Source organism: Jaculus jaculus, chromosome 3, assembly GCF_020740685.1.
Source record: "Jaculus jaculus isolate mJacJac1 chromosome 3, mJacJac1.mat.Y.cur, whole genome shotgun sequence".
NCBI lineage: Eukaryota > Metazoa > Chordata > Mammalia > Rodentia > Dipodidae > Jaculus > Jaculus jaculus.
In genome coordinates this window covers 149804266-149829364 of record NC_059104.1, presented here as the reverse complement: position 1 = coordinate 149829364, position 25099 = coordinate 149804266, and the positions used below count along the sequence as shown (strand labels likewise).

At 44.7% G+C, this 25099-nt stretch overlaps 1 protein-coding gene across 4 annotated transcripts in view; it reads left to right on the top strand.

Annotated features, from left to right (window-relative positions):
• The first annotated feature begins 1235 nt into the window (after positions 1-1235).
• Positions 1236-25099, top strand: part of Crtc3 (CREB regulated transcription coactivator 3) — a 142707-nt gene continuing 118843 nt past the window's right edge. For all 4 annotated transcript variants that reach the window (XM_045145053.1, XM_045145054.1, XM_045145052.1 and 1 more), the window contains exons 1-2: positions 1236-1398; positions 15113-15211. In XM_045145053.1, coding sequence (XP_045000988.1) covers positions 1267-1398; positions 15113-15211 — 231 coding nt within the window. In that variant the 5' untranslated portion in view covers positions 1236-1266. The remainder of the gene's footprint in view (positions 1399-15112; positions 15212-25099) is intronic.

Sequence of the window (25099 nt, the reverse complement as noted above, 5' to 3'; positions counted from 1 at the left end):
TGCCAGCATACCTACCTAGGTACTGTAATTCTGGGGAGGAAGAATGACAGTGGAGTTTTAGTTATGTAGAGTTTTCTGTGTTCTTTTTGTAAATGCCAAGCAAATGAAGCAAAATCCTGGAATCAAAACCAAGTCAAGTGCTTTACTGCTGAGTGCCATCTCCACATTCTGCAAAATGTTTTGATATGTTTCATCTTGATCACGAGATGCCTAGGTCCTGTTAATACTATTTTCTGTACGTCTCTAATACTTCCTCATTTACATATCACAGATACTCAGGCCTCTCAGTGGCATCTTTGTGCCCATCAACACCTACGCTGAGAGCAGCTTCTGGGCTGAAAGAGAAGGAGGAATCCGCCCCGTTGATGCTGGACTGCCTGGTTTTCAAAGGCGGAGCTGGCACCTGCTGAAAGCTGGGGTTTGAAGAGGCCACGGAGGCCAATTGCACTGAGCTTGGGCAAAGGGGCCCGGGGGCTGTGGGGCAAAGAGGTTGCAACTAAGAGCTCCTTGGTGTCTCTAGCTGGTGCAAAAGCAAGCAAGCAAACAAACAAACAAATACCCGGTAGCCAGTTATCAGAAGCTGAGCTCCAGGGTAAGGTGACTTTGGTGAGGGTGGCCATAAAGAAGGCTACCAGAAAAACCGACGTGGAGGCGGCAGCCATTCGCTCCCCTCGCCGCCACCCCCCACCCCCGTCCCCACCATCCTCAGGCTGGTCCAGGGCCGCCCGGGAGACGCGGGCCGAGGTCGGTTCGTTCAAGGTTAGGTCGCTCAGGTTTCAGCGCTAGAACTAAATCCCCGTCACTGGAGGCGGGCGGGAAGGAGGTTGGGGGGGGGGGAGACGGCTTATCCTCAAGGAGCCCGCTGCTCCCAAGGCCGCCGCCCACCCGGGCATGTGGCCTGAGCGGTACCCCGGCGGCTGGCACACGCCGGCCCCGGCGCTGGCTCGTCGGAGGCGGCCGCGGGGTCCCTCCCGGGCGGTCGTCGGTCCACCCGCCCAGGGCCGCGCCGGGAGGGGTGGGGGCGGAGCCAGACGCGCGGGGGCGGAACCTGGGCGCGCTCGCCGGGCCGCTCGCTGGCTCTGGGGCCCGCGGCGGCGGCGGCGGCGGCGGCGGCGGCGGCGGCGGCGGCTCCACGGCTGGGTCGCGCCGGGACGACCAGACCGGCTTCGGGGAGCGGCGACGGCTTGGGTGGCCTGCGCACGGAGCGGCGGCGCCGACACCTCCCGGCCCGCGCTCGCCGTCGTCCCTCGGTGTCGCCGACGCGCCATGGCCGCCTCGCCGGGCTCGGGCAGCGCCAACCCGCGGAAGTTCAGTGAGAAGATCGCGCTGCACACGCAGCGGCAGGCCGAGGAGACGCGGGCCTTCGAGCAGCTCATGACCGACCTCACCCTGTCGCGGGTAAAAAGGGCCCCGGCGCGGGCGGGGCCGTGGCGACGGCGGGGTCGGGCCGGGGCGCTGATGATGTCGGGGTGAAGGAGGAGAGGTTAAGGGAGTGTGTGTGTGGAGGGGGGTGGTGGTGGCGGCCGCCGGTGAGGAGAGACAACCGCGCCTGCGGAGCGGCCGGGGCCTCGGCGCTGGCCCGCCTTCCCACCGCGCTTGCCGTTTGTCATCTCGCTGGAGGTGGGAAGGCAGGGTCGCCCGGGGCCTGCGGTGACGGACGGGAGCTGGGAAGGAGCCCAAGCCCGGGTAGGCGGGGGAGGAGACGACGGGGGACCGGCGGGGTCGGGGAGGCCTCAGCGGGACGATGACCACCGACCTCCCTCCCTCTCCTCTCCTCCTCCCAACCCCGAGCGAGCCTCGGGAGGAAATCCGAGGCCGGGAGCCCGACGCGATCGGCCGGGCAGTGCGGTTGTTTCTCATTACCCCGGACGGACATCCCATCGCCCGCGAGCCCTTGCGTGGAAGGCCGCGAGGGGTCGATCTCCCCCACCCCCCCCAAAAAAAAACAACACAAAAAACAAGCCTCCCCTCGGGAGAGCTCGGTGCAAACGCTAACTAAATGGCACGGGGCTTTGGTACCACGGGGTGACATACTGCCTGTCCAGAGAGAGTGCGGCTTTCTTCCTTGCACCTACTTCGGAGGGGCTTTGCGAGGTCCCGGTGGGGGTCTGCTCAGCACCATAGATTTGAGGGAGACCTGACCAGGTGCATACTCATAGCCTTTGTCGAGGGGGGTGCTGGGTGACTGACGAGGGACCCGGAGGAATGAGTGAGGCGACAAACAACCCAGGGAAGGCAGGTAACTAGAGTGGGGCGGCTGAGGATGGAGAGCGAAGAGTGTCAGTGTTGGCGAGGGACAGTTGTGGGAGGACAGCGGTGAGGATCCTGACCTTGAAGGAGCACTGTCAGGATGCGCGGGTGTGTGTGTGTGTGTGTGTGTGTGTGTGTGTGTGTGTGCGCGCGCTTTGGATGCTCGGAGTGCACGCTTTGAAGACAACTTAAAACCTGGTGGTTTCCCTGCTCCCCAGGCTCAGGCGGGCAGTTTTTTTGGCCATCATAGTGTTTGGGGACATTTATTTTTTTTTAAATCTGTTGCCAGAATTTTTAAATTGGGAGCTTTTCTTTAACATAAAAGCTAAATTTACTTATGTTAAAAATTGAAAGGCCTTGGTAACATTCATCCCGAATTCTCATGTGGAGCAGAGGGGGTGGTGTTGGTTCCCCCTCAAGTGGAGTATGAACTCATAATTTGCTACAGTCCACACCACTCCCCATCACCGTCTCCCACACAGAGGCCATTTATCATATTTATGCTAGTGTTTTGTTTTAGTGAAGTTCAGGGGAAAGTGAAATGCTTTCTGATCTTTGCGTTTCTACTACACTGAGGGGAAAAAAAAAACACAGAAAGAAAAAGAAGGCTGAGGCTTTTAAGAGGTTTTCCCCTCATTACCAGCCTGACATCCATAGGCCTTTACATTTTGTGACTCTGGTTAGATTGAGGGATGAGTTTGCCAGGCTTAGAAAACACATTGAAAAGGATGAGTGAAAGCACAGGATTAATATGAGGGCTGTGTTGTAGTGTGTTGTTTAGGTACATGCATTGTTGTTGATTTTTGCATGTGTACATATGTGTGTGCACGTGCACATGCACGCACACGTGTTTTGTGTGTATGTGCGCATGTGCACACATACATGTGGAGGTCAGAGATTGACATCAGGTGCATTCCTTAGTCACTCTCCACTTTATTTATTTATTTAGATTTTTCAAAGTAGGGTCTCACTCTAGCCCAGGCTGACCTGGAATTCACTATGTAGTTTCAGGGTGGCCTCATACTCATGATGATCCTCCTGCCTCTGCCTCCCAAGTGCTGGGATTAAAGGCATGTGCTACCACACCCAGCACACTTTATTTATTTATTTATTTTTGAAGTAGGGTCTCACTCTGGCTCAGCCTGACTTGAAATACACTCTGTAGTCCAGGCTGGCCTCAAACTCATGGTGGTCGTCCTACCTCAGCCTCCTGAGTGCTGGGGTTAAAGGCATGTGCTGCCAGGTCTGGCTTTACTTTATTTTGCGACAGGTTCTCTCATTGAACCTAAAGCTCAGTTCATCTGGACTAGCTAGCCAACAAGTGCCAGGGACTCTCCTGTCTCTGCGAGTGCTGAGATTATAGGTATGTATTCCTATACTCCACTTTTATGTAGGTGCCAGGCATCTGAAATCAAGCCCTTATGCTTGTATAACAGACACTATTGACTGAGCCATCTCTCAGCTCCTACACCCTATGCATTGTTTACCATGTATCAGTGTATTTAGAATTCATCTAATCTCACACAATTCATGAATCTTCTTTGAAACATCCCTCACAGGGCTGGGGAGATGGCTTAGTGGTTACACGTGCTTACTAGCAAAGCCTGGCAACTTGGGTTCAATTCCTCAGGACCCATGTAAAGCCAGATGCACAAAGTGGCACATGTGTCTGGAGTTCATTTGTAGGACCAAGAGGCCCTGGTGAGCCCATTCTCAATCCCTGTCTCTCTTCTTGCAAATATTAAAAACAAACAAAAAAAGCAAGTTGAAGCTGGGTGTGGTGGTGCATGCCTTTAATCCCAGCACTCAGGAGGATCCCTGTGAGGTGGAGGCCACTCTGAGAATACGAAGTGAATTCCAGGTCAGCCTGGGCTAGAGTGAGACCCTACTTTAAAAAACAACTCCCCCCCACCAAAAAAAAAGTAAGTTGGTGTTTTGGTGCCTACTTGTAATCCTAGCACTCAGGAGGCTGAGGTAGGAAGATTTATGTGAGTTCAAGGCCAAATTGGGTTTAGAGTGAGATCCAGGTCAGCCTGGGGTAGAGTGAGGCCCTAGCTTGAAAACAATAACAACAAAAATCCTTCATGAATGAGGTCATGAGTTATGTTTTATTTCTAATGTTTTAAAAATATTTTATTTTTATTTATGTATTGAAGAGAGAGAGAATGTATACAACAGGGCCTCTAGCCACTGAAAACAAACTCCAGATGCATTCATCACCTTGTGCATGTGGCTTACGTGGGTACTGGGGAATCGAACATAGGTCCTTAGGCTTTGTAGGCAAGCACCTTAACCTCTAAGCCATCTCTCCATCCTTTATTCATTCATTTATTTATTTATTTTGAGGCAGGCCTCACTGTACAGTTCGGGCTGGTTTCCAGCTCTCCATCTTCCTTCCTTAACTTCCTCAGTGCTGGGATTAGAGGAATGTACCATTGTACCTGACTCACTTTTAAAAAAAAACTTTTTTGAGATGGGGTTTCACACCAGACCAGGCTGACCTGGGACTCACTATATAGCTTCAGAGTGCCCTCAAACTCACATCCTCCTACCTCTGCCTCCTGAGTGCTGGCATTAAAGGCGTGCGCCACCATGCTCAGCTCCTAACTCACATTAAAAAAATATATATTTTGTTTTATTTTATTTATTTGACAGAGAGAGGAAGAGGCAGAGAAAGAGAGAATGGGCATGCCAGGGCCTTTAGCCATTGTAAACAAACTCCAGGTGCTTGTGCTTCCTGGGGAATCGAATCTGGGTCCTTAGACTTCATAGGCAAACGCTTTAACTGCTAAGCCATCTCTCCAGTCCCCTGACGCATATTTTTAAAGACAAAAAAATTTTCACAGATCTTTAGTGCTCACTTAGTTTTATTATTAAAAAATCAAGGGCTGGAGAGATGGCTTAGTGATTAAGCACTTGCCTGTGAAGCCTAAGGACCCCGGTTCGAGGCTCGGTTCCCCAGGTCCCACGTTAGCCAGATGCACAAGGGGGCACACGCATCTGGAGTTCGTTTGCAGAGGCTGGAAGCCCTGGCGCGCCCATTCTCTCTCTCTCCCTCTGTCTGTCTTTCTTTCTGTGTCTGTCGCTCTCAAATAAATAAATAAAAAATGAACAAAAAATATTAAAAAAAAAAATCAAGCCGGCATGGTAGCCCATGCCTTTAATACCAGCAATGGGGGGGGGGGGCAAAGGTAGGAGGGTCACTATGAGTTCGAGGCCATCCTGAGACTACATAGTGAATTCCAGGTCAGCCTGAACTAGAGTGAAACCCTACCTTGAAAAACCAAAATAAATAAATAAATAAAAATAATTAAATTTATTTATTTATTTATTTGAGGGGGGGTTCTAGCAAAAGAGAGAATGGGTGCACCAGGGCCTTCAGCTGCTGCAAATGAACTCCAGACACAGGCGCCACCTTGAGCATCTGGCTTATGTAGGTCCTGGGGAATCAAACTGGGTTCTTTGGCTTTGTAGGCAAATGCTTTAACTGCTAAGCTTAGTTTTATTATTTTACTTACACATCTTCAAGCATAAACTTACATATAAAGTCCTTTGCTTGTAGCTATAATACCACCAAAACATGTACAAAATAAACCCATTCACAGTTATGAATGCAATAAATTCAAATCAGTTTTTGTTTATTTTTATTTATTTATTTGAGAATGACAGACAGAGAGAGAAAGAGGCAGAGAGAGAGGGAGAGAAAGAATGGGCATGCCAGGGCCTCTAGCCACTGCAAACGAACTCCAGACGCATGCATCCCCTTGTGTGTCTGGCTAACATGGGTCCTGGGGAATTGAGCCTCGAATCGAGGTCCTTAGGCTTCACAGGCAAGTGCCTAGCCACAAAGCCATTTCTCCAGCCCCCTCAAATCAGTTTTAATTTAATACAATAGATGTTATTTTGCTGAACTGAATTGAGGCTATCAGTATAAAAATGTTGAATTTAACAGCTCACAGGGTAATTCAGTCACTATTTGCTTCTAATTACTACAAGATTGTGATGTCATTTTGCCCTTTACCTGGGACAGGGAATCGTTTACATGTTAATTCTGCTTGGGTTTTGTCCTTGGCCAACTGCTAGTAAAGTAATACTTGGTTCCATTGTGTCCCTAAACACACAAATGATGTAACACTGAACTTGCCTACTAATATTTTCATATGTAAAAATTTAAAGGATTATTTTCATGAAGAAATCACAGAATCAAAACACTCTTAGATCCTTAAGTATATATGAATCTCCCATGTAGAGAAGACTCTATCTAGTTCATAATTGGTAATCGGATGGCTCGTATACTAACTTCTTTTTCCTCCAAGCCTATGCTAGACTTCTCTTTGTGATTAGAGCCAGTCCAGTCCTTCAGGTTAGACTTAAATCCTATTCACCAAGTAGATGAGTTGCACTAGATTATAGAAAAGTTTCTTCTTTCTCTCTTTCTTTTTTTTTGGGGGGGTGGTGGTTTTTGGTTTTTCAAGATAGGGTTTCACTCTAGTCCAGGCTGACCTGGTATTCACTATGAAGTCTCAGGGTGGCCTCAAACTCACAGCAGTCTTCCTACCTCTGCCTCCATAGTGCTGGGATTAAAGGTGTGTGCCACCACACCCAGCACAGAGAAGTTTCTTCATTCCAGCTTTGGTGATTCAGTCTTATCAGGAAGCAATTAGAAAGTTTTGAGAAGGGAGTGCTAGGAGGTTTAGTCCAGTGGTGGTACCTGGGATTTAACAATAAGAACAGGGTGAAAAGTAGAGACAGGTGCGCCTGGAAAAAGGCTGTTGCCGTGTTCATTCTTTACTGTGTTCCTTGTCAGTTAAGTGTCAGCATGTGACCCACAAGGTTTGTGTTTGTGTTATGTGTGTAAGTTGGGATTGAAGACATGGTGCTTTTCTTTGAAGATCTCACTGATTTGCTCAACGGATACTGCATTTATAGTGTATTAATGGACACTGGGGATAAAGTAGTGAGCAAGCAACATGTCCTGATGGGTGTTAGGGTCTAGTAGAGGAAGACAGTTAAGAAATAGGGACCAACTGGGGCATGGTGGCTCACGCCTTTAGTCCAAGCAGCGTTTGGGAGGCTGAGGTAGGAAGATTGCCATGAGTGTGGGTCCAGCCTGGGCTACAGAGTAAGTTCCAGGTCAGCCTGGGCTAGAGTGAGACCTTGCCTTGAGAAAATAAAACAAAACGAACAAAAAGAAATAGGGACCAGACTGTTTTTATGATTATAATAAAAGAGAAGTAGATGGAGCTGTGGTCATATGCTGCAGGGGAGTCCTCTTCTGGTGGCCTAAGGGATCAGTGGGTGTGGATGAAACATTTGGAGGTATATGTGTTGGGGAGAGATTGTGTTTTAGGCAGAGAACTGAGGTCCTGCAGGGGAATTAGAAGGGTGATTTGAGATGTGGCTGGAGACATCACAGGTATTTGGTTGTAAAGATGGGATTTGGGACTTGATCCCAGGGACAATAGTAGTCATTAAAGAAGTTGAACCTGGGGAGATTTGTATCTTACAAAGATCCCTCTAGCTCCAGCATGGCCAGAATCCAGAAGAAGGCGGTGGCAGTGGATAAACTGTTTTGAGGCTGTAACAGCAGTTCAGGCAGGGCTTGGTGGCATTGACTAGGGTGGTAGCAATAAGTCAGAGTTGAACAGACTGAGCCTTAGGAGGTGTAAAAGAGCAGTTTTGGAGAATGGATGAAGGAGGTGAGAGAGGGAGGCTCAAGGGTGACCCGTCTGAAGAGGCTTGAAGCACTGAGGGTCTTTCATGGAGCAGACCACTGGCGGGAGCCGGGTGTGGCTGTGAGGAGATGTAGAGTGTAAGGGGCTTGTGGGGCATGGAACGAATAGTCCAGCAGGCAGTGGTTTATAAGGGGTTGGGCTCAGGAGAGAAGGCTGGACGATGATGCAAATGTGCCATCTTTGGAGTGTACCCCTAAGAGATTCAGCTGTCTGGGAAGAACTTGTATAACACATACCTGCAGGTCTGGGGTGTAGCTCAGTCGGTAGAGTGCTTGTGTTGCATCCATAAAGCCCTGAGCTTGATCCCCAGCCCCACATGAGACAGGCCTGGTGATGCACAGCTGGAATTTCAGCACTTGGGAGGTAAAAACAGAAGGACCAGAAGGGCAAGATCACCTTCGACTACACGGCAAGTGCGAGGCAAGCCTGGGATACATGAGGTCCTGGCTCAAACAAACAAACAAACAAACAAACAAATATATACTGCAAGCTGGCAGTCTGTACACTTTCTACACCCTTAGGCATCATTTTGATTTTGTTTTCTTGGCCCAAGTGTATGTGTGTTTCATTGGGGCTTGCAGTGACTACTGGGATTTTATGTTAAAATATATGCAATGACTTTTGGAAAAGGAGATCATTTAGTAACACCTCGCATTTCCTCATGGCAGCAATGGCCTGGTGCTGCCCCATTAGATAGGGCACATGTGCCGGTTTCTGCGAACCATGGTCCCCAGCCATCCCTATGGACCTCCAGATTGCTTTCCTTGCTTGTCGCTGCTACTTAGCCACTGTCGGGGTTTGAATTTGTTCCCTGCTATAGAGCAAAATGTGAAGAGGGTCTAGAAGCTCAAGATGTTGCCACCATTTGCAGCGGAGGGAGGTGGGGAGGAGCCTGAAAAAGACCGGAGAACAACCAGAGAGGCAGGAGAAAAACCAGGAGGGTTATTGGGAAGGGGAACGTGATGCGGATGTGTCCTGGGGTCTTGTCCTGTGGAGGTCATTGGTAACTTCGGTGAGAGCCACTGCATGTGCAAGATGCTGGGTGGGAGGTAGATGTGAGCCCTTGAGGAGTGGGTGGGAGGAGAGGGAGACAGGGTTGGAAACTTGTTCAAAGCTTGGCGTGAAGTTTGTGTTGAGAAACCACAGATAAACTAGCACAGCTACCTGGAGTGTTAATTGGCTTGAATAGTTGAGAAAAGCCATTGTTTTTTCACTAAGATAAACAAACAATAGATATGTTGTACAATATCTGAACCAAGAATAGAGAGAGAAGCCTAGAAAGATTAGATTTGGGTTAAACCCTGTGTCATAATCTCTATGTATGTGATCTCTGGTGGCCTTCAAAATGACTCTGTGGTTTGTCTTAATTTTCTCTCAATTTAGGGGTGAGTAAACAGGCTTAGAGTAGTATATTTTATTTACTTACATATTTTTGGTACTGGGATCCAAACCCAGGACCCTGTACTAAATAATCAAGTGTTCTGTCACTGAGCTAAATCCCCAGCCTGAGGAGAAGTATGTTCATAAGGCTGGTAAGTGGCAAAGCTGGGACTTGAATCTGGCTATCACACTGAATATCTATATAATCCAAGGCTTTTAAAATTTAATTTAATCTTTTCTTGTTTTTTTTGAGGTAGGGTCTCGCTCTAGCCCAGGCAGACTTGGAACTCACTATGTAGTCTCAGGGTGGCCTTGAACTCACAGCAATCCTCCTACCTCTGACTCCTGAGTGCTGGGATTAAAGACGTATGCCACCATGCCCAGCTATCCAAGACGTTTTCCCCCAGTAAGGATACCAATTTGTATCAATAGTATTTACTGAAAAGATTTTGCTGTTCCATTTGAATTGCTAAGGCACTTTTGTAAAAAGTCAGTCATGTGTAGATCTATTTTTGGACTCTGTTTCATTGAAATCTGTCTTTTCTTCTCCTCCCCTTCCCTCCTCTCCCCACTGTCTTTACATGGGATTGAATCCAAGGACTCTACCACTGAGCCACAGCCTCAACCCTAGATCTCTCTTCTTCACAACAGTACACTGGGTTGCTGTAGCTTTATAATAAACCTTAAAAAATATTTTTTTCTTTATTTATCTGAGAGTGACAGACAGAGAGAGAAAGAGGCAGAGGGAGAGAGAGGAAGAGAGAATGGGTGCGCCAGGGCTTCCAGCCACTGCAAATGAACTCCAGACGCGTGTGCCCCCTTGTGCATCTGGCTAATGTGGGTCCTGGGGAATTGAGCTTTGAACTGGGGTCCTTAGGCTTTATAGGCAAGTGCTGAACCGCTAAGCCATCTCTCTAGCCCGCTTTATAATAAACTTTAAAAGCAGTTGACTTAAATCCTCTTACTTTGGCTAAGCTAGGTCATATACATACCCATATATTTTAGAATTGCTATGTCAATTTGTATTAAAATAAAACACCTGCTGGATTTTTTGCCTGCTTGTTTGGTTTGGTTTGGTGTTGGAAGTTGGATCTGGGACCTTATGCATACAAAACATGTGTTTTAGCACTGAGCTACAATGTTAGGCTCCTTGCCAGGATTTTTGATTGGATTTTTTTTTTTTTCTTTTTTGAGGTACAGTCTCCCTGTAGCCCAGGCTGACCTGTAATTCACTAGTCTTAGGGTGGACTCAAACTCATGGCAATCCTCCTAACTCTGCCTTCTGAGTGGTAGGATTAAAGGTGTGTGCCACCACGACTGGCTTTTGATTGGAATTGTAATGACTATTCTGAGACTTTTCCAAAAAAGAATTAGTGAGGATCCTATCTCATTTATGTAAACATTAAAAGAAATTCCACTAAAATGTATGACCTTAGGCCAGATGTTGCTAACGCAAGTTACAGAGTGCGGTCTGTAAGGAAAATGAGTGGAGGGGCTGGAAATGGCATAATAAATGGTAGCTAATCCTAGCCGTGGTGGTAGATAGCAAGGTAGAGTGAGGGCTAGGGCGAACTGAAGAACCCAGGCCCCATATGAAGGGAGGTTAGTGTTCAGTGTTGTCTAATCTTTCAGTCAAGAGAAGTTCGAAGTCTAGATTTTTATGCAGTCTCCTAATGTTTAAAATTGAAATGTAAAACATTGAATAAGTCAAAACTGCTTCTAGGCTGCCAGTCTGTGACCTTTGCCTTAGTCTAATTATTTTTCAATCCTTATTTTCATCATCTGTAAACATGGAGGTATTAATGACAGTCTTAAGTTTCTTTCTAATTCAATGATTTGAAATTTCAAAAGAGGAAAATATCTCTGTGCAAACATGAGGGCCTGAGTTTCGATTCTCAGAATTCATGTAATAAAGCCAAGCATGGTGGCAGGTATCTGTAGTCCCAGCACTGGGGAAGTAGGAGGCAGGTAGATCCCTAGGGCTTGTGGGCTAGTTAGTTTGGCAGAATCTGTGAGAATCTTTGAGTTCAGTGAGAGGCTTTGTCTATATATGTGTACGTACGTGTGCATATGCATGTACACCAGTACGCATATTTTTGTCACACACACAAACACATATATCATATATACATAATACATGAAAAAAGAGGAAAATAACTGAAAGGTTTTAGAAGTAACTCAGAATATCTATGGCTTGTGAAGTTGCCCAGAGCTTTCTATGTTATATATCACTGTCATGTCTTTTTGCTCTTAATCCTTACATCACCTTTGTGAAGGAGACACTGGGTTGATTTGGCCAGCCACGTGAGAGCTCTAGGTTACAAAGACAGTCCTTCTGATTCCAAATCCAGTGTTGTTTATGCTGTTGTGTCACACAGTCTCTGAGGGCTCTGGAAATAGGCCCCTTGGGAGGGAGAGCAGCTATGGGGTTCTGTAAGAAGGCCTTACTCTCTGTTGAAGGCAATTTCCTAGCTGGATTTAAAATTTAGCTCAGTTGAAGTATCAAGGCTTTTGGGTAAGGGTTGAAGTCTTCGTGGGAGCTCTCTGGGGGAGGAACTTTGGCACATGTTTGTCTTAGTAAGCCCATGCCTGGCATGGTATAAGATACACAATTAAGGTTTTATATGAGTGAATAAATGGATTGATTGATTCTTTGAAGAAGGAATGAAGGGCTTTAGGTCAGGTAGTCAGGAATTTTGTCTAGAGTATTTCAAGGACTGGGAGTCAAATGATTCTAGTAAGTACTTTTAGAATGTTAAATGGAAAGCTAAGAGACTTCATTCTTATGACTTACTCATAGATGGAAAAGCATATCAAATCTTCTATTTGACTCTGAGTTCTGGACTTTGATTAATATGTTATAACATATTATATATATATAATTGATACATTGCCCTATGCAGTATGTTTGAGAAACTGAATATTCTGGGTATAGGGAAGGTAAAGCCACCCAAGGGCTTGTCTGTTGAAGATGCATCTTGAGCTCTGGAAGCATATGTGTCCCATGGTGGATTTCTCTCAGGAGTGGCAGGAGTAGTGGGAAGGGTAGAGATGAGTCAGGACCACACCTCACTTGGAAACTGTTGAAGCTGGAAGATAGACAGGCCTTCATTGTATTCATCTCTATTTTGTATATATTTGAAAACTTTCACAATAAATTTAAGAAGTCCGTTTCATCGCCTAATAGTGCCTTTGTTAGGTGTTTCTTTGTGAGTTTGTAAATATGAAAGGCAAAATCAGACACAGGAAAAGAAAGTTACAGATATAGGAATGAGGGCTTTGAGTGACACAGCTGTGGCTTGACCTTGGTCAAGTAACCGAGCCCCCAGTTACCATATAAAAGCGTGACAATGCAATTCCCCTTAAATAGTGTGGAGAAAGCTAGGGACGAAGTGGGCAAAACATCTGAGGATGGCACCCATCCCTGAGCTAAGGGCTCAGGTCTGGTATATTCTATTATTATTAGTTAAGGATATAGTAATAAAAGGGTAAAAATCTGCCCCAGGGCTCTCACTATGACTTCTTCCTTCTCTATATAAATTAAGAATGCACAGAGGTAATTTATTATTTTAGAAACATTATTTATAAAGATCAGACTGGAGTACTTTTGGGTTTATAAGAACTGTAACCCAATGACTGCCTTTTGAAGGCTCATTAAATCAGTGAGATACATTTTATACCTATTGACTTGGCTTCCTTCAAAAAGCCCATACCCAGAGATTTAGTAATCACTCCTTGGAATGTGTTCTAAGGATTTCTGAAGAAGAAATGTTAAGTAGACATTAAAAATGATTATATAGAGCCGGGAGTGGTGGTGTACGCCTTTAATCCCAGCACTCTGGAGGCAGAGGTAGGAGGGTCACCGTGAGTTTGAGGCCACCCTGAGACAACATAGTGAATTCCAGGCCAGCCTGGGCTAGAGTGAGACCCTACCTCGAAAAACTAAAATAAGTAAATAAATAAGATTACATAATGACACAGAAAGGCTTATGTTATAAGCATGCACAATTGAATTTATGTTGGTTGGGCATGGTGGCACACACCTGCAATCCTAGCACTTAGAAAGAAGAGGCAGGATTATTAGGAGTTCAAGGCCAACCTCTGCTACATAGTGAGTTCAAAGACAGCCTAGGCTACATGATATGAGACTTTGTCTCAGAAAAACAAAATAGAGGCTGGAAGATGGCTCAGCAGTTCAAGGCACTTGCTTGCAAAGCTTGATGGCCCAGGTTCAGTTCCCAAGTCACCTTTATAAGCCAGACACAAAAAGTGGCCCAAGCATCTGGTGCTCATTTTCAGTGGCAAGAGGCCCTGACATGCACACAGGTGCACGTGATAGCACACACACGCGCGCGCACGCGCGCGCACGCGCGCACACACACACACACACACACACACACACATATGCATACACACACACATCCCTAATTAAAAAAACCCCAAAATAGAGGCTGGGGAGATGGCATAGTGGTTAAGGCACTTACCTGTGAAGCCTAAGAACCCAGGTTGGATTCCTTAGTATCTCTATAAGCCAGGTGCACAAGGTGGCACATGTGTCTGGAGTTCATTTGCAGTGGCTGGAGGTCCTGATTCTCTCCCCCTAAATAAATAAATAAAATATTTTATTTTTTCCTTTTTTAAAATTGTAGATAGAGAATGGGTGCACCAGGCCCCTGCCACTGCAATCAAATGCCAGATGCTTGCGCCACCTGGTGGACATGTGCGACCTTGCGCTTGCCCTACCTTTTCTGTGGCTTATGTGGGATCTGGAGAGTGGAACATGGGTCCTTAGGCTTTGCAGGCAAGTGCCTTAACTGCTAAGCCATCTCTATAGCCCAATAAAATATTTGAAAAAAAAAGCCAAGATAAATAAATTGCACTTATGCTATGATCTCTGCATGGATTGGGAAAGAACATGGAGAAGGCAAGGAAAACAGTTAATATTTTCAGGTTGTACATAGTAGTTTGTTTTTTCTTTAAGAAATTCTTTCATTGTTGTTAAAGATTAGACCTACACATCATAGCACATAGAGCATTTGGAATATGAATAACTTCTTTCTAAAATAGAAGTAATAAAAAATCAGCAAGCAGCTAGGTGTGGTGGCATATACCTGTAATCCCAGCACTCCAGAGGCGGAGGCAAGAGGATCAAGAATTTAAGGCCTTCCTTGGCTACATAGACCAAGGTCAACCTGGGTTAGACCCTGTCCCAAAACAACCACAAAAGCATATGAAACCCAACCCCAAAAGAAAGAAGAAAAAGGGGCTGGAGAGATGGCTTAGCGGTTAAGCGCTTGCCTGTGAAGCCTACGGACCCCGGTTCGAGGCTCGGTTACCCAGGTCCCACGTTAGTCAGATGCACATGGGGGTGCACACGTCTGGAGTTCGTTTGCAGAGGCTGGAAGCCCTGGCGCACCCATTCTCTATCTCTCCCTCTATCTGTCTTTCTCTCTGTGTCTGTCTCTCTCAAATAAGTAAATAAATAAATATTTAAAAAAAAAAGAAAGAAAGACGAAAAAGGCTGAATCTCAGGAAGCTATGGAAATCTGGAGGTTATGATCACTTAAGTAGAAAAAAAAAATTAGGGCTGGGGAGATGGCTCAGTGGTTAAAGGTGCTTGCTTGTAAAAGAAATTAAATCCAATTTATTTGTTCTTGAACTGTTCCACTACAGAATGCCACAGTTTGGCTGCTCCTTTCAGAGTCTGCTGTCATCTTTGACCATTCTTGAACTCCCTTTGTTTGCAGGTTCAGTTTCAGAAGCTTCAGCAACTGCGCCTTACCCAGTACCACGGAGGGTCCTTACCGAACGTGAGCCAGCTGCGGAGCAGTGCAACTGAGTTTCAGGTACCGCCACACACCTGCTCTCCTGATGTTGCGTGACGCTGCCTGCAGGGTGAAAGATAGGCAGATATTATCCTGACAAAGATTAGATTTTGACCAATAAACTAGGCCTAGGTGTGGTTCAGTTTTCTGGGAATTGCTCCAGTTCTCTTTCTGGTTTCTACAGTGGAGGCAGTGTTACAGTGTTATTTCACAAATGGGGCAAGGCAGCGCTGTCCAGTAGAAACAGAATGTGAAGAGCACTTTCCAAGGATGTACAAAACCTTGAATTCTATCCTCAGCACCATCAAAAAAAGAAAAAAAGAAAAAAGAAATGTAATTTGAGTCCCATGTATAAGTTAGAATTTTCTATAGCCTACACTTAAACTAGTGAAATTAATGCTAATATTATTTAAATTAAAAAAGTTGGGGTTTTGTTTGTTTACTTACTTGTTTCATTTGAGATAGGGTCTCATTATATAGCCTGGTTGGCCTGGAACTTGCTTTGTAGACCAGGCTGGTCTCAAATTTGTGGTGATTCTTCTGCCTCTCCCTTGAGTACACTGCCATATATGGCCTTGTTTGTCTTTGTGTGTTTGTCTAGTAGACTGTGTGGTGTGGTGTGGTGTGGTGTGGTGTGTGTGTGTGTGTGTGCAAATGCACACATGATATATGCAGTAGAGGCCAGAGTGGATTTCCAGGTGTCCCTTGTTATTGGTTATCTGCCTACTTTTCTTTGAGACCAGAGTCTCTCCCTCAACTCAGTTGCAAAATTGTGGGAGCTGCTGTTCTTCAGTCAGTGATGTTCTGTAGTTCTTCCTCCCTCACCTCCACATGCAGACTTGGGTTACAGATGTATGTGACCATGCCCAATTTTTAAAAAATTATGTTTATTTTTATTTACTTATTTGAGGACAACAGACAGACAGAGAAAGAAGCAGATAGATAGAGAGAGCATGGGTACTGCAAATGAACTCCAGTTGCATGCACCCCCTTGTGCATCTGGCTCACTTGGGTCCTGGGGAATCGAGCCTTGAACTGGGGTCCTTAGGCTTCACAGGCAAGTGCTTAACCACTAAGCCATCTCTCCAGCCCCCCAATTTTTTTTTAACTGTGGATTCTGGTGGTCCAAGGCCTTCCCAGGCTGTCATGCTTAACCATTGAGCCATCTTTCCAGCCTTGTTGGCTTATTTTTTTTTTTTTTTTAAATTTTTTTAAATTTTTTATTTATTTATTTGAGAGCAACAGACACAGAAAGACAGATTGAGGGAGAGAGAGAGAATGGGCGCGCCAGGGCTTCCAGCCTCTGCGCCCCCTTGTGCATCTGGCTAACGTGGGACCTGGGGAACCGAGCCTTGAACTGGGGTCCTTAGGCTTCACAGGCAAGCGCTTAACTGCTAAGCCGTCTCTCCAGCCCGTTGTTGGCTTATTTTGAGAAAAGATTTTACTATGTACCCCTGGCTTTCTCTGTAGTCCCGGGTTGGCCTTTAACTCACGGTGATCCCCCAAATTGTGCCTCCCAAGTTCTGGGATTAAAGATGTGCTCCACCAGGCCTGGCTGACCACGAACTTTTGATCCTCCTGCTTTTACCTCCCTGTTGCTGGGATTATGGGGGTGCACCTGGTTTATGCAGTGAAAGGGATCAAACCCAGGGCCTTGCGTATACACTAGAAGTGTTCTACCAACCCGAATTTCATCCCTAGCTCTGGCTTCAGTACATTTTTTTAACTACTGCCTTCAAATTCTTCATCTTCCTTCCTCAGCCATATTATAAGTGCAAAATTCATAGGCATGGGCCAATACACTCAGCTTCATTTAAGTAATTTGAATAATTATTTAAGCCAATATATACAAAATATAACTTTAGCATATAATTCATATATAAAACATGAGATACTTCACATACTCTGTAAAATATTTTATTTATTTGCACATGTGTTGTGTGTGTGGGGGGTGCCAGGGCAGGGTCTTTTGCTACTCACTGCACACAGATATCACATGTTTGTGCTACTTTTTGCATCTTGCTTTTTTTGGGTGTTGGGGGTTCAAATCCAGGCTGCAGGCTTTGCAAACAAGTGCCTTTAAAGACTGAGGCACCTCCCCAGACCCCACATATCTTTTTTTTTTTTTTTTTTGAGGGAGGGTCTCACTTAAGCTCAGGCTGATCTGGAATTCACTATATAGTCTCAAGGTGGCCTTGAACTCATGGCGCTCCTCCTACCTCTGCCTCCCAAGTGCTGGGATTAAAGGCATGCGACACCATGCCCGGCCTTCCTACGTATCTTTTTTATTTTAGAAAATTCAAAAAATTTTTGGGTTGGAGAGATGGCTTAGCAGTTAAACGGTTGCCTGTGAAGCCTAAGGACCCTGGTTCGAGGCTCGGTTCCCCAGGTCCCACGTTAGCCAGATGCACAAGGGGGCACACGCGTCTGGAGTTCGTTTGCAGAGGCTGGAAGCCCTGGCGCGCCCAGCCCATTCTCTCTCTCTCCCTCTATCTGCCTCTTTCTGTCTGTTGCTCTCAAATAAATAAAAATTAAAAAAAAATTAAAAATTTTTTATCTTATTTATTTCAGTGAATAAGACAGATAAGAGAGGCAGACACACAGAGAGAGAATGGGCACACCAAGGCCTTCAGCCACTGCAAACGAATTCTAGATGCATGCGCCACCTTGTGCATCTGGCTTATGTGGTCCTGAGGAATCGAACTTGAGTCCTTTGGCTTTTCAGGCAAGCACCTTAACCGCTAAGCCATTTCTCCAGCCCTCTTTTTTATTTTTTACTATGCCTTTTTGAGACCAGTTGAGTATTTCACACATGAAGTGTATCTCAGTCTGAAGTAACCAAATTTCACCAGCTTCATGTGACTGATGACTGCCTCATTGGACATTGCAGGTTGCAGTCATTGATAATGGTTTTATTGCACTTAGATTAGTGTAGTCTCACAGAGTGCCTTAATCATTTACTAGAAAGAGCCTTACTGCCTTACTCAAAACAATGTGGGCTTGGTGTTTCAGACAATCGTATCTGATTCTGTAGTTAAGCTCTGAACTAGACTTACTTTGCTGTCCCAGTCACTGAAAAATTAGGAATCTGCCATTCTAATTGAACGATTTAGTATTTGGTGTTAGAAATGATATAAAAACTTTGAAATGAGGGATCATGTAACTGATCCTTTTGTATACATTTGAAAAGCCAGATCTTATTTTTTGAAGAAACTTGGTTCACCTTTTTTTTTTTTTTAATGATATCCAGAATATTTGGAATATAATTTAGGATTTTAGATTTTTGAATCAGGGATGCTTAGCAGGTTGTCTTTGTTAATATTTGAAAAATCTAAAAAACTCAAATCTGATATTGTAAGCATTTTGAATTGGAACCCCTAACCTGTACTGCTTTTTACCTTTTTAAAACAAATATTATATTTGTTTATTTGACAGAGAAAGAAGGAGGGAGGGAAGGAAAGAGGGAAGGTGAGAGAGAGAGAGAGAGAGAGAGAATGGGCACACTAGGACCTCTAGCCACTGCTAATGAACTCCAGCTGCGTGTGCCCTATTGTGCATCTGGCTAACGTGGGTCCTGGGGAATCGAACCTGGATACTTTGGCTTTGCAGGCAAATGCCTTAACTGCTAAGCCATCCCTCCAGCCCGCTTTTTACTTTTTTAAAATTAGAGCGAGAACAAGAGAGAGAGAATTAGTGCACCAGGCCCTCCAGCCATTGCAACTGAACTCCAGACGCGTGTGCCCCCTTGTGTGCATGTGCAACCTGGCGCACTTATATCACCTTGTGCATTTGGCTTACACTGGACCTGGAGAGTCTAACATGGTTCCTTAGGCTTTGCAGGCAAGCACCTTGACCACTAAGCCATCTCGCCAGCATGCTTTTTACTTTAAAACAACCATAAATGTACAGAAAAGCTAGAAATACAGTACACATGATTTTTTTCTTATAGTAATCCTCTTACCTCTGTCTCCCGAGCTGGGATTGAAGGTGTGTGCCATCACGCCTGGCTGGCTCCACATGACATTTTTTTTTTCACTACATATTATTTTTAATGCTTTTACAATGAAATACATTAATTTACAGAGACTTGTTTTGCTTGAACTTATGGACTATAGAATACACTTTTCTAGTCAGTAGCCCAATCTTGAAAACGGAAGCAGTCGCTTGCAATCTTCCACACGGTGCTGCCAAGGTTGGTCTGAGCAGTCAGGAGGAAGTTCTGATGGAAGTAGTGTTGCTTGTTTCCATCAAATTTCACAGTTCCACAGGTCACAACAAGAACTGTACTCTGGGCCTGGGTAGCTTGCTCATGAATCTAACATATTGACCTGGAAGTCACTAGAAGGCAACATCTCAAAGAAACTACTTAGGGCTTCCAGCCCTTTAACAACATTCCCATTCCAGATCAAAGTGGCCTTGTCCAGATACAGCCTGGTACCACATGACATTTTGAGACAGGGTCTCATTCTAACCCAGACTGACCTGGATCTCACAGCAATCCTTTCTTTTTTTTTTTTTTCTCTAGATTTTATTTATTTGAGAGAGGGAGAATGGGTGCATCAGGGCTTCTAGCCACTACAAATGAACTCCAAATGCATGTGCCACCTTGTGCATTTTGGCTTTATGTGGGTACTGGGGAATCGAACCTGGATCCTTTGCCTTTGCTGGCAAGCGCTTTAGCCACTAAGCCATCTCTCCAGCCCCCTCATGGCAATCCTTCTACTTGAGTCTCCTGAGAACTAGAATTACAGGTGTGAGCCACCATTCCAAATACAAATAAGGCTTTTTCCTGAGAATAAATTTACTGAATTGATGTCCCATCTTCCCAAACATGGTTTCCTATAAGTAAGAACATTGAGTATGACTAAACCACAACCATCAAAGTCTGACAATTATCATTGATAATATTAACATCTTATTCTCAGGCCTCATTCAGGTTCTACTGAGTTTTTTTTATTTTACTCTATAGCAAAAGAGCCAATTTAGAATTACATGCATTGTTATTGTCTCTATACTGCTTCAGTCTGAAACTTTTGAGTAACTTATTTTTTTCTTTTTCTTTTGTTTCAATTTTTATTATTAGCTTTTTTGTTTGTTTGTTTGTTGTTCAAGGTAGGGTCTTGAGCTGTAGCCCAGGCTGACCTGGAATTCACTATGTAGTCTCAGGCTGGCCTTGAACTCACTGTAATCAACCAACCTCTGCCTCCTGAGTGCTGGGATTAAAGGTGTACATACCATGCCTAGTTTATTAACTTTTTGGCATCCTTCATACAATGAGACAAGTAATTTATTTTTGACATTAAAAATCATTATTTTGGGCTGGAGAGATGGCTTAGCAGTTAAGCGCTTGCCTGTGAAGCCTAAGGACCCCGGTTCAAGGCTCGAATCCCCAGGACCCATGTAAGCCAGATGAACAAGGGGGCACATGCATCTGGAATTCGTCTGCAGTGGCTGGAGGCCCTGGTGCGCCCATTCTCCCTCTCTCTCTGCCTCTTTTTCTATCGCTCTCAAATAAATAAATAAAAATAAACCAAAAAAATTTTTAAAAATCATTATTTTGCCAGGTGTGGTGGTACATCCTTTAATCCCAGCACTTGGGAGGTTGAGGTAGGAGGATCACTGTGAGTTCTAGGGCACCCTAAGACTACAGAATGAATTCCAGGTCAGTCTAGGCTTGAGTGAAACCCTACCTTGAAAAACAAAACAAACAAACAAACAAAAATCATTTTTAGCCAGTGGTGGTGGTACATGCCTTTAATCCCAGTACTCAGGAGGTAGAGGTAGGAGGATCACTGTGAGTTCGAGACCAGCCTGAGACTACAGAGTGAATTCCAGATCAGCCTGTGCTAGAGCAAGACTCTACCTTGAAAAACCAAACCAAAAAACAATTATTATTTTTAGTTGGGCATGGTGGCCTGCACCCATAATCCCAGCAATGAGGAGCCTGAGGTAGGAGGATTCCCATAAATTTGAGGCTAGTCTGGGCTACAGAGTAAGTTCTAGGTCAGCCTGAACTAGACAGAGACTAGTCTTCAAAAAATTATAGCCAGGCATGGTGGCACCTTTAATCCCAGCACTCAGGAGGCAGAGGTAGGAGGATCATCATGAGTTAGTGGTCATCCTGAGACTACACAGTGAATTCCAGGTCAGCCTGGGCTAGAGTGAGACCCTACCTCAAAAAAATTATTATTATTATTTTAAGGATAGGATAGGAAAAGGACCTATTTAAAAATATTTTTATTGGATTGGAGTGATGGTTAAGGCACTTGCCTGCAAAGCCAAAGGACCCAGGTTCAATTTCCCAGGACCCAAGTAAGCCAGGTGTACAAAGTGGTACATACATCTGGAGTTTGTTTACAGCCCCTGAAGACCCTGGCATACCCATTCTCTCTCTCTCCCCCCCCCTTCCTCTGTGTCTCAAATAAATAAATAAATAAAAATATTTTTAAATTTTTATTTATTTGTAAGGGGGGGAGAAAGAGAGAGAAAGAAAGGGGATGAATATGAATGGGTGTGCCAGGGCCTCCAGCCAGTGCAAATGAACTCCAGATGCACGCACCACTTTGTGCATCTGGCTTTACATGGGTGTTGGGGAATTGAGCCTGAGCCTTGGCTTTGTAAGCAAGTACCTTTGACTGCTAAGCCACCTCTCCAGCCCTTGGTGAAGAAGAATCTCATTCTAGCCCAGGCTGTAGTCAGGGTAGACTTGAACTTATGCCTGGCTTTATTTATTTATTTTACATAAAGGTGCATTTTATTTTATATATTACCAGTGATCCATTAGAAAGCAAAATTTAATGAATACTATCTACAATACCACCAAGAAATTAAATTCTTGGTCATATATCTAACAAAACATATACACAAAACAGGGTATTGTTATGCAGCTCAGACTGGCATCAAACTCTTCATCTTCCTGCCTCAGCCTCCAGTATGTTGGGACTACACGTATGAACCACCATATCCAGTCAAAAACTATTTTTGACTTCTGTGAACTTGCCATGTTTGAAGATTACAGGCAGTGTGCCCCCCTGTGCTTGGGATTGAAACCACACTAGGTCAGCTGTCTGCCTCTGAGCTACAGCCCCACGCCCTGCCTGCTGGGGTTTATCTGCCCATGATTAGATTCAGATTTTGGATCTTTGACAGGAATAACACAGAAGTGATGTTGTTGTTGGGTCCCATTAGGCACGTAATTTTGATTTGTCCTATTACTGACTTTGTCCTTTTTCTTTTTTTTTTTTAAACCAATGCTAGCAGATCTGTCAGGCTTTTCTACTTTAAAGTTACTTTTTTGCCCTTTGTAATGAATAAATATTTTGTGAGGAGGTGCTCTACCCTAATCTTCATTAAACTTTCATTTTAGCATTTATTTATCTCTTTATGTATAGTTTTCTGAATTTCTCCTTTATTCAGTGGGTTATGATGCATGTATAACTATTAGTTTTATTTTGATGCTCACGTAAACCCTCATTAGGCCAGTCTGTTGTACTGTGTTCCTATTGCTGAGACAAAACACCTGACTGATGGGAAGCATCAGATGGGAGGAAAGGATTTGTTTAGGCTTACAGTCTCAAGTGTTATCAAGGCAAGAATGCACGGCATAGCACAGCCTGGGCATCATTTCTTGCCACAGCAGCTGGCGGAAAGCAGCAAGGGAGTGAGCTAGCTCGCACTGGCAAGCTGATAAACGGTCCGCCCCCAGTAGCGCACCTTTGCCAGTAGGGCTCCACTTCCCAAATTATCAACAGCTGAGGTCCACCTAAGACTACGTTGTGAATCCCATGTCAGCCTGGGCTAGAGCCAAGGACCCTACCTGAAAAAAAACCCCCCAAAATACTAAAGAATGTAAGCATATGTCAGACCAGCTCCTAGTGTCTCTGTCCTGGAGGACTTCCGTGCAGTGGCTTGTCCCCTGGATGCTGCTTGCTTTGGTGCTGCCTAGGGCAAGGGTTCTGTGGTGGTGACAATGCAGGCCTGCACTCCCACAGACATAGGTGGTTTCACTCCATCCTATTGAATCTGTGCCTTTTGAGACATTTCTTTCCTCAACCTCTCTAAGGTCTGTTTTTTGGATTTGAAAAACTACAGGGGCGATAACTAATAATTGTTTATTAGTATAACAACTGAAGCACAGAGGCATTAACCAAGGGGTTTGGGAACTGTAGTACAGATGCTTTGTGTTGACGGGAACTAGAGTACGCAAGATACTGTTCCTTCCCAAGCCGCTAGTTACCAATTCTGTCTTATGTGTTTTCATTCGTCATAGTTTGTGGTTTTTGTGGCAGAGTCATCTGCTCAAAACTTAAAAGTGAGAGGGAATTTTGTTCCCAGGGTCATAAACCTGGGCCAACCCTACTCTTGGGTGTAGCATTCTCTCTGCCAGCCCTTACATGACATTCTTTTATCTAAATACTATTAGATAGAATGAGATAAGACAGTGATCTTGGGTTTTTGCATGAGATTTATAAGACCAGTTTAACAGATCATCTTATCATGGATTATTTCCAGTTGAGATTCCTACTTGCTGATGATATATATTTTATGCTGTGCCTTATTTTCTTTTCCAGAGAATTACCTTATCTCTAAATTCTGTGCAGGAGTCCAAACCTTCCAAGGTGTATGCACTGTGCAGGTGTGGTTTGTTCGGCCCCAGTGTTTGGTTTGCTCACAGGGTTGCCTTTGATTTTTACTTCCAGCACTGTGTTCTTTTCTCTTCTGCCCAAGGAAATAGTGAGAAGCCCAGAAAGTTAGTGGATTACTTAATAGTTTTGGAATGCGCATCTGTCCCAAAATAGGAACTGTGACCAAGAATATGGTTGTCATTTTTAATACCGATTTGAATTGTGCTTTTTTTCCTCTTTCTTTTTATCTAACCATATGTATTGAATAACAGACTTACGGAATGAGGGTGAAAAGTGGACAACTCATGAATCTCTAGTAGTCTGGAATAAAGCCTTTGAAATTATAGAAGGAGCAAGGCAACACTGGCTCCACACACCGAATTAAGAACATCTGTATCCATGAGAGAGAGCAAGAACATTGAGCAACTGGAATGTTGCCATTTTCGTTCTGTCTTCCACATGCTTCCAATTGTTTATGCAGTGAGGGATCAGCAATGGACACTTGAGGTCCCTAAAATATTTTTGGGGGCTGGGGATGTAATCTAGTTGGCAGAATGCTTGCTTAACATGCATGAAGCACCCTGGGTTCAATTCCCAGCACCGCATAAACTTTGGTGATACACTTCTGTAACCCCCATACTTGGGAGATGGAAGCAAGAGGATCAGAAGTTCAAGGTCATCCCCATTACATAGTGAATTAGAGGTCAGACTGAGCTACATGAGACTTTTTTTTTTTTTTTTTTTAAGCCAGGAGTGATGATGCACGCACGCCTTTAATCCCAGCACTCGGGAGTAGAGGTAAGGTAGGAGGATCGCCCTGAATTCGAGGCTACCCTGAGATTATATAGTGAATTCCAAGTCAGCCTGAGCTAGAGGGAGACAAAACAAAACAAACAAACAAGACTGAGCCACATTCCCTTGTTTTAGAATCTTTATTCCAGAAATGCTAGAAAGATGAGAACTTCTCCCAAGAAGTTCATCCAATGGATAAACTCATGGCTTATTTGAAAAGAAATACTGGGCCGAGGCGAGGGAAAACTCACCAGAACTTGGAGGGTCACAAGACTGATCAAGGTTTTGTACACTGTTGTATTTATATTACTTATAATTAGTTCTTACTAGTGAAGTACCAATGCTTGATTCAAAAAAATATTTATTTATTTGTTTGAGAGAGAGAGAATGGGCATGCCAGGGCCTCCATACACTGCAAACAAACTCTGGATGCATGCGCCCCCTTGTACATCTGGCATACGTTGATACTGGGGAATCAAATCTGGGTCCTTTG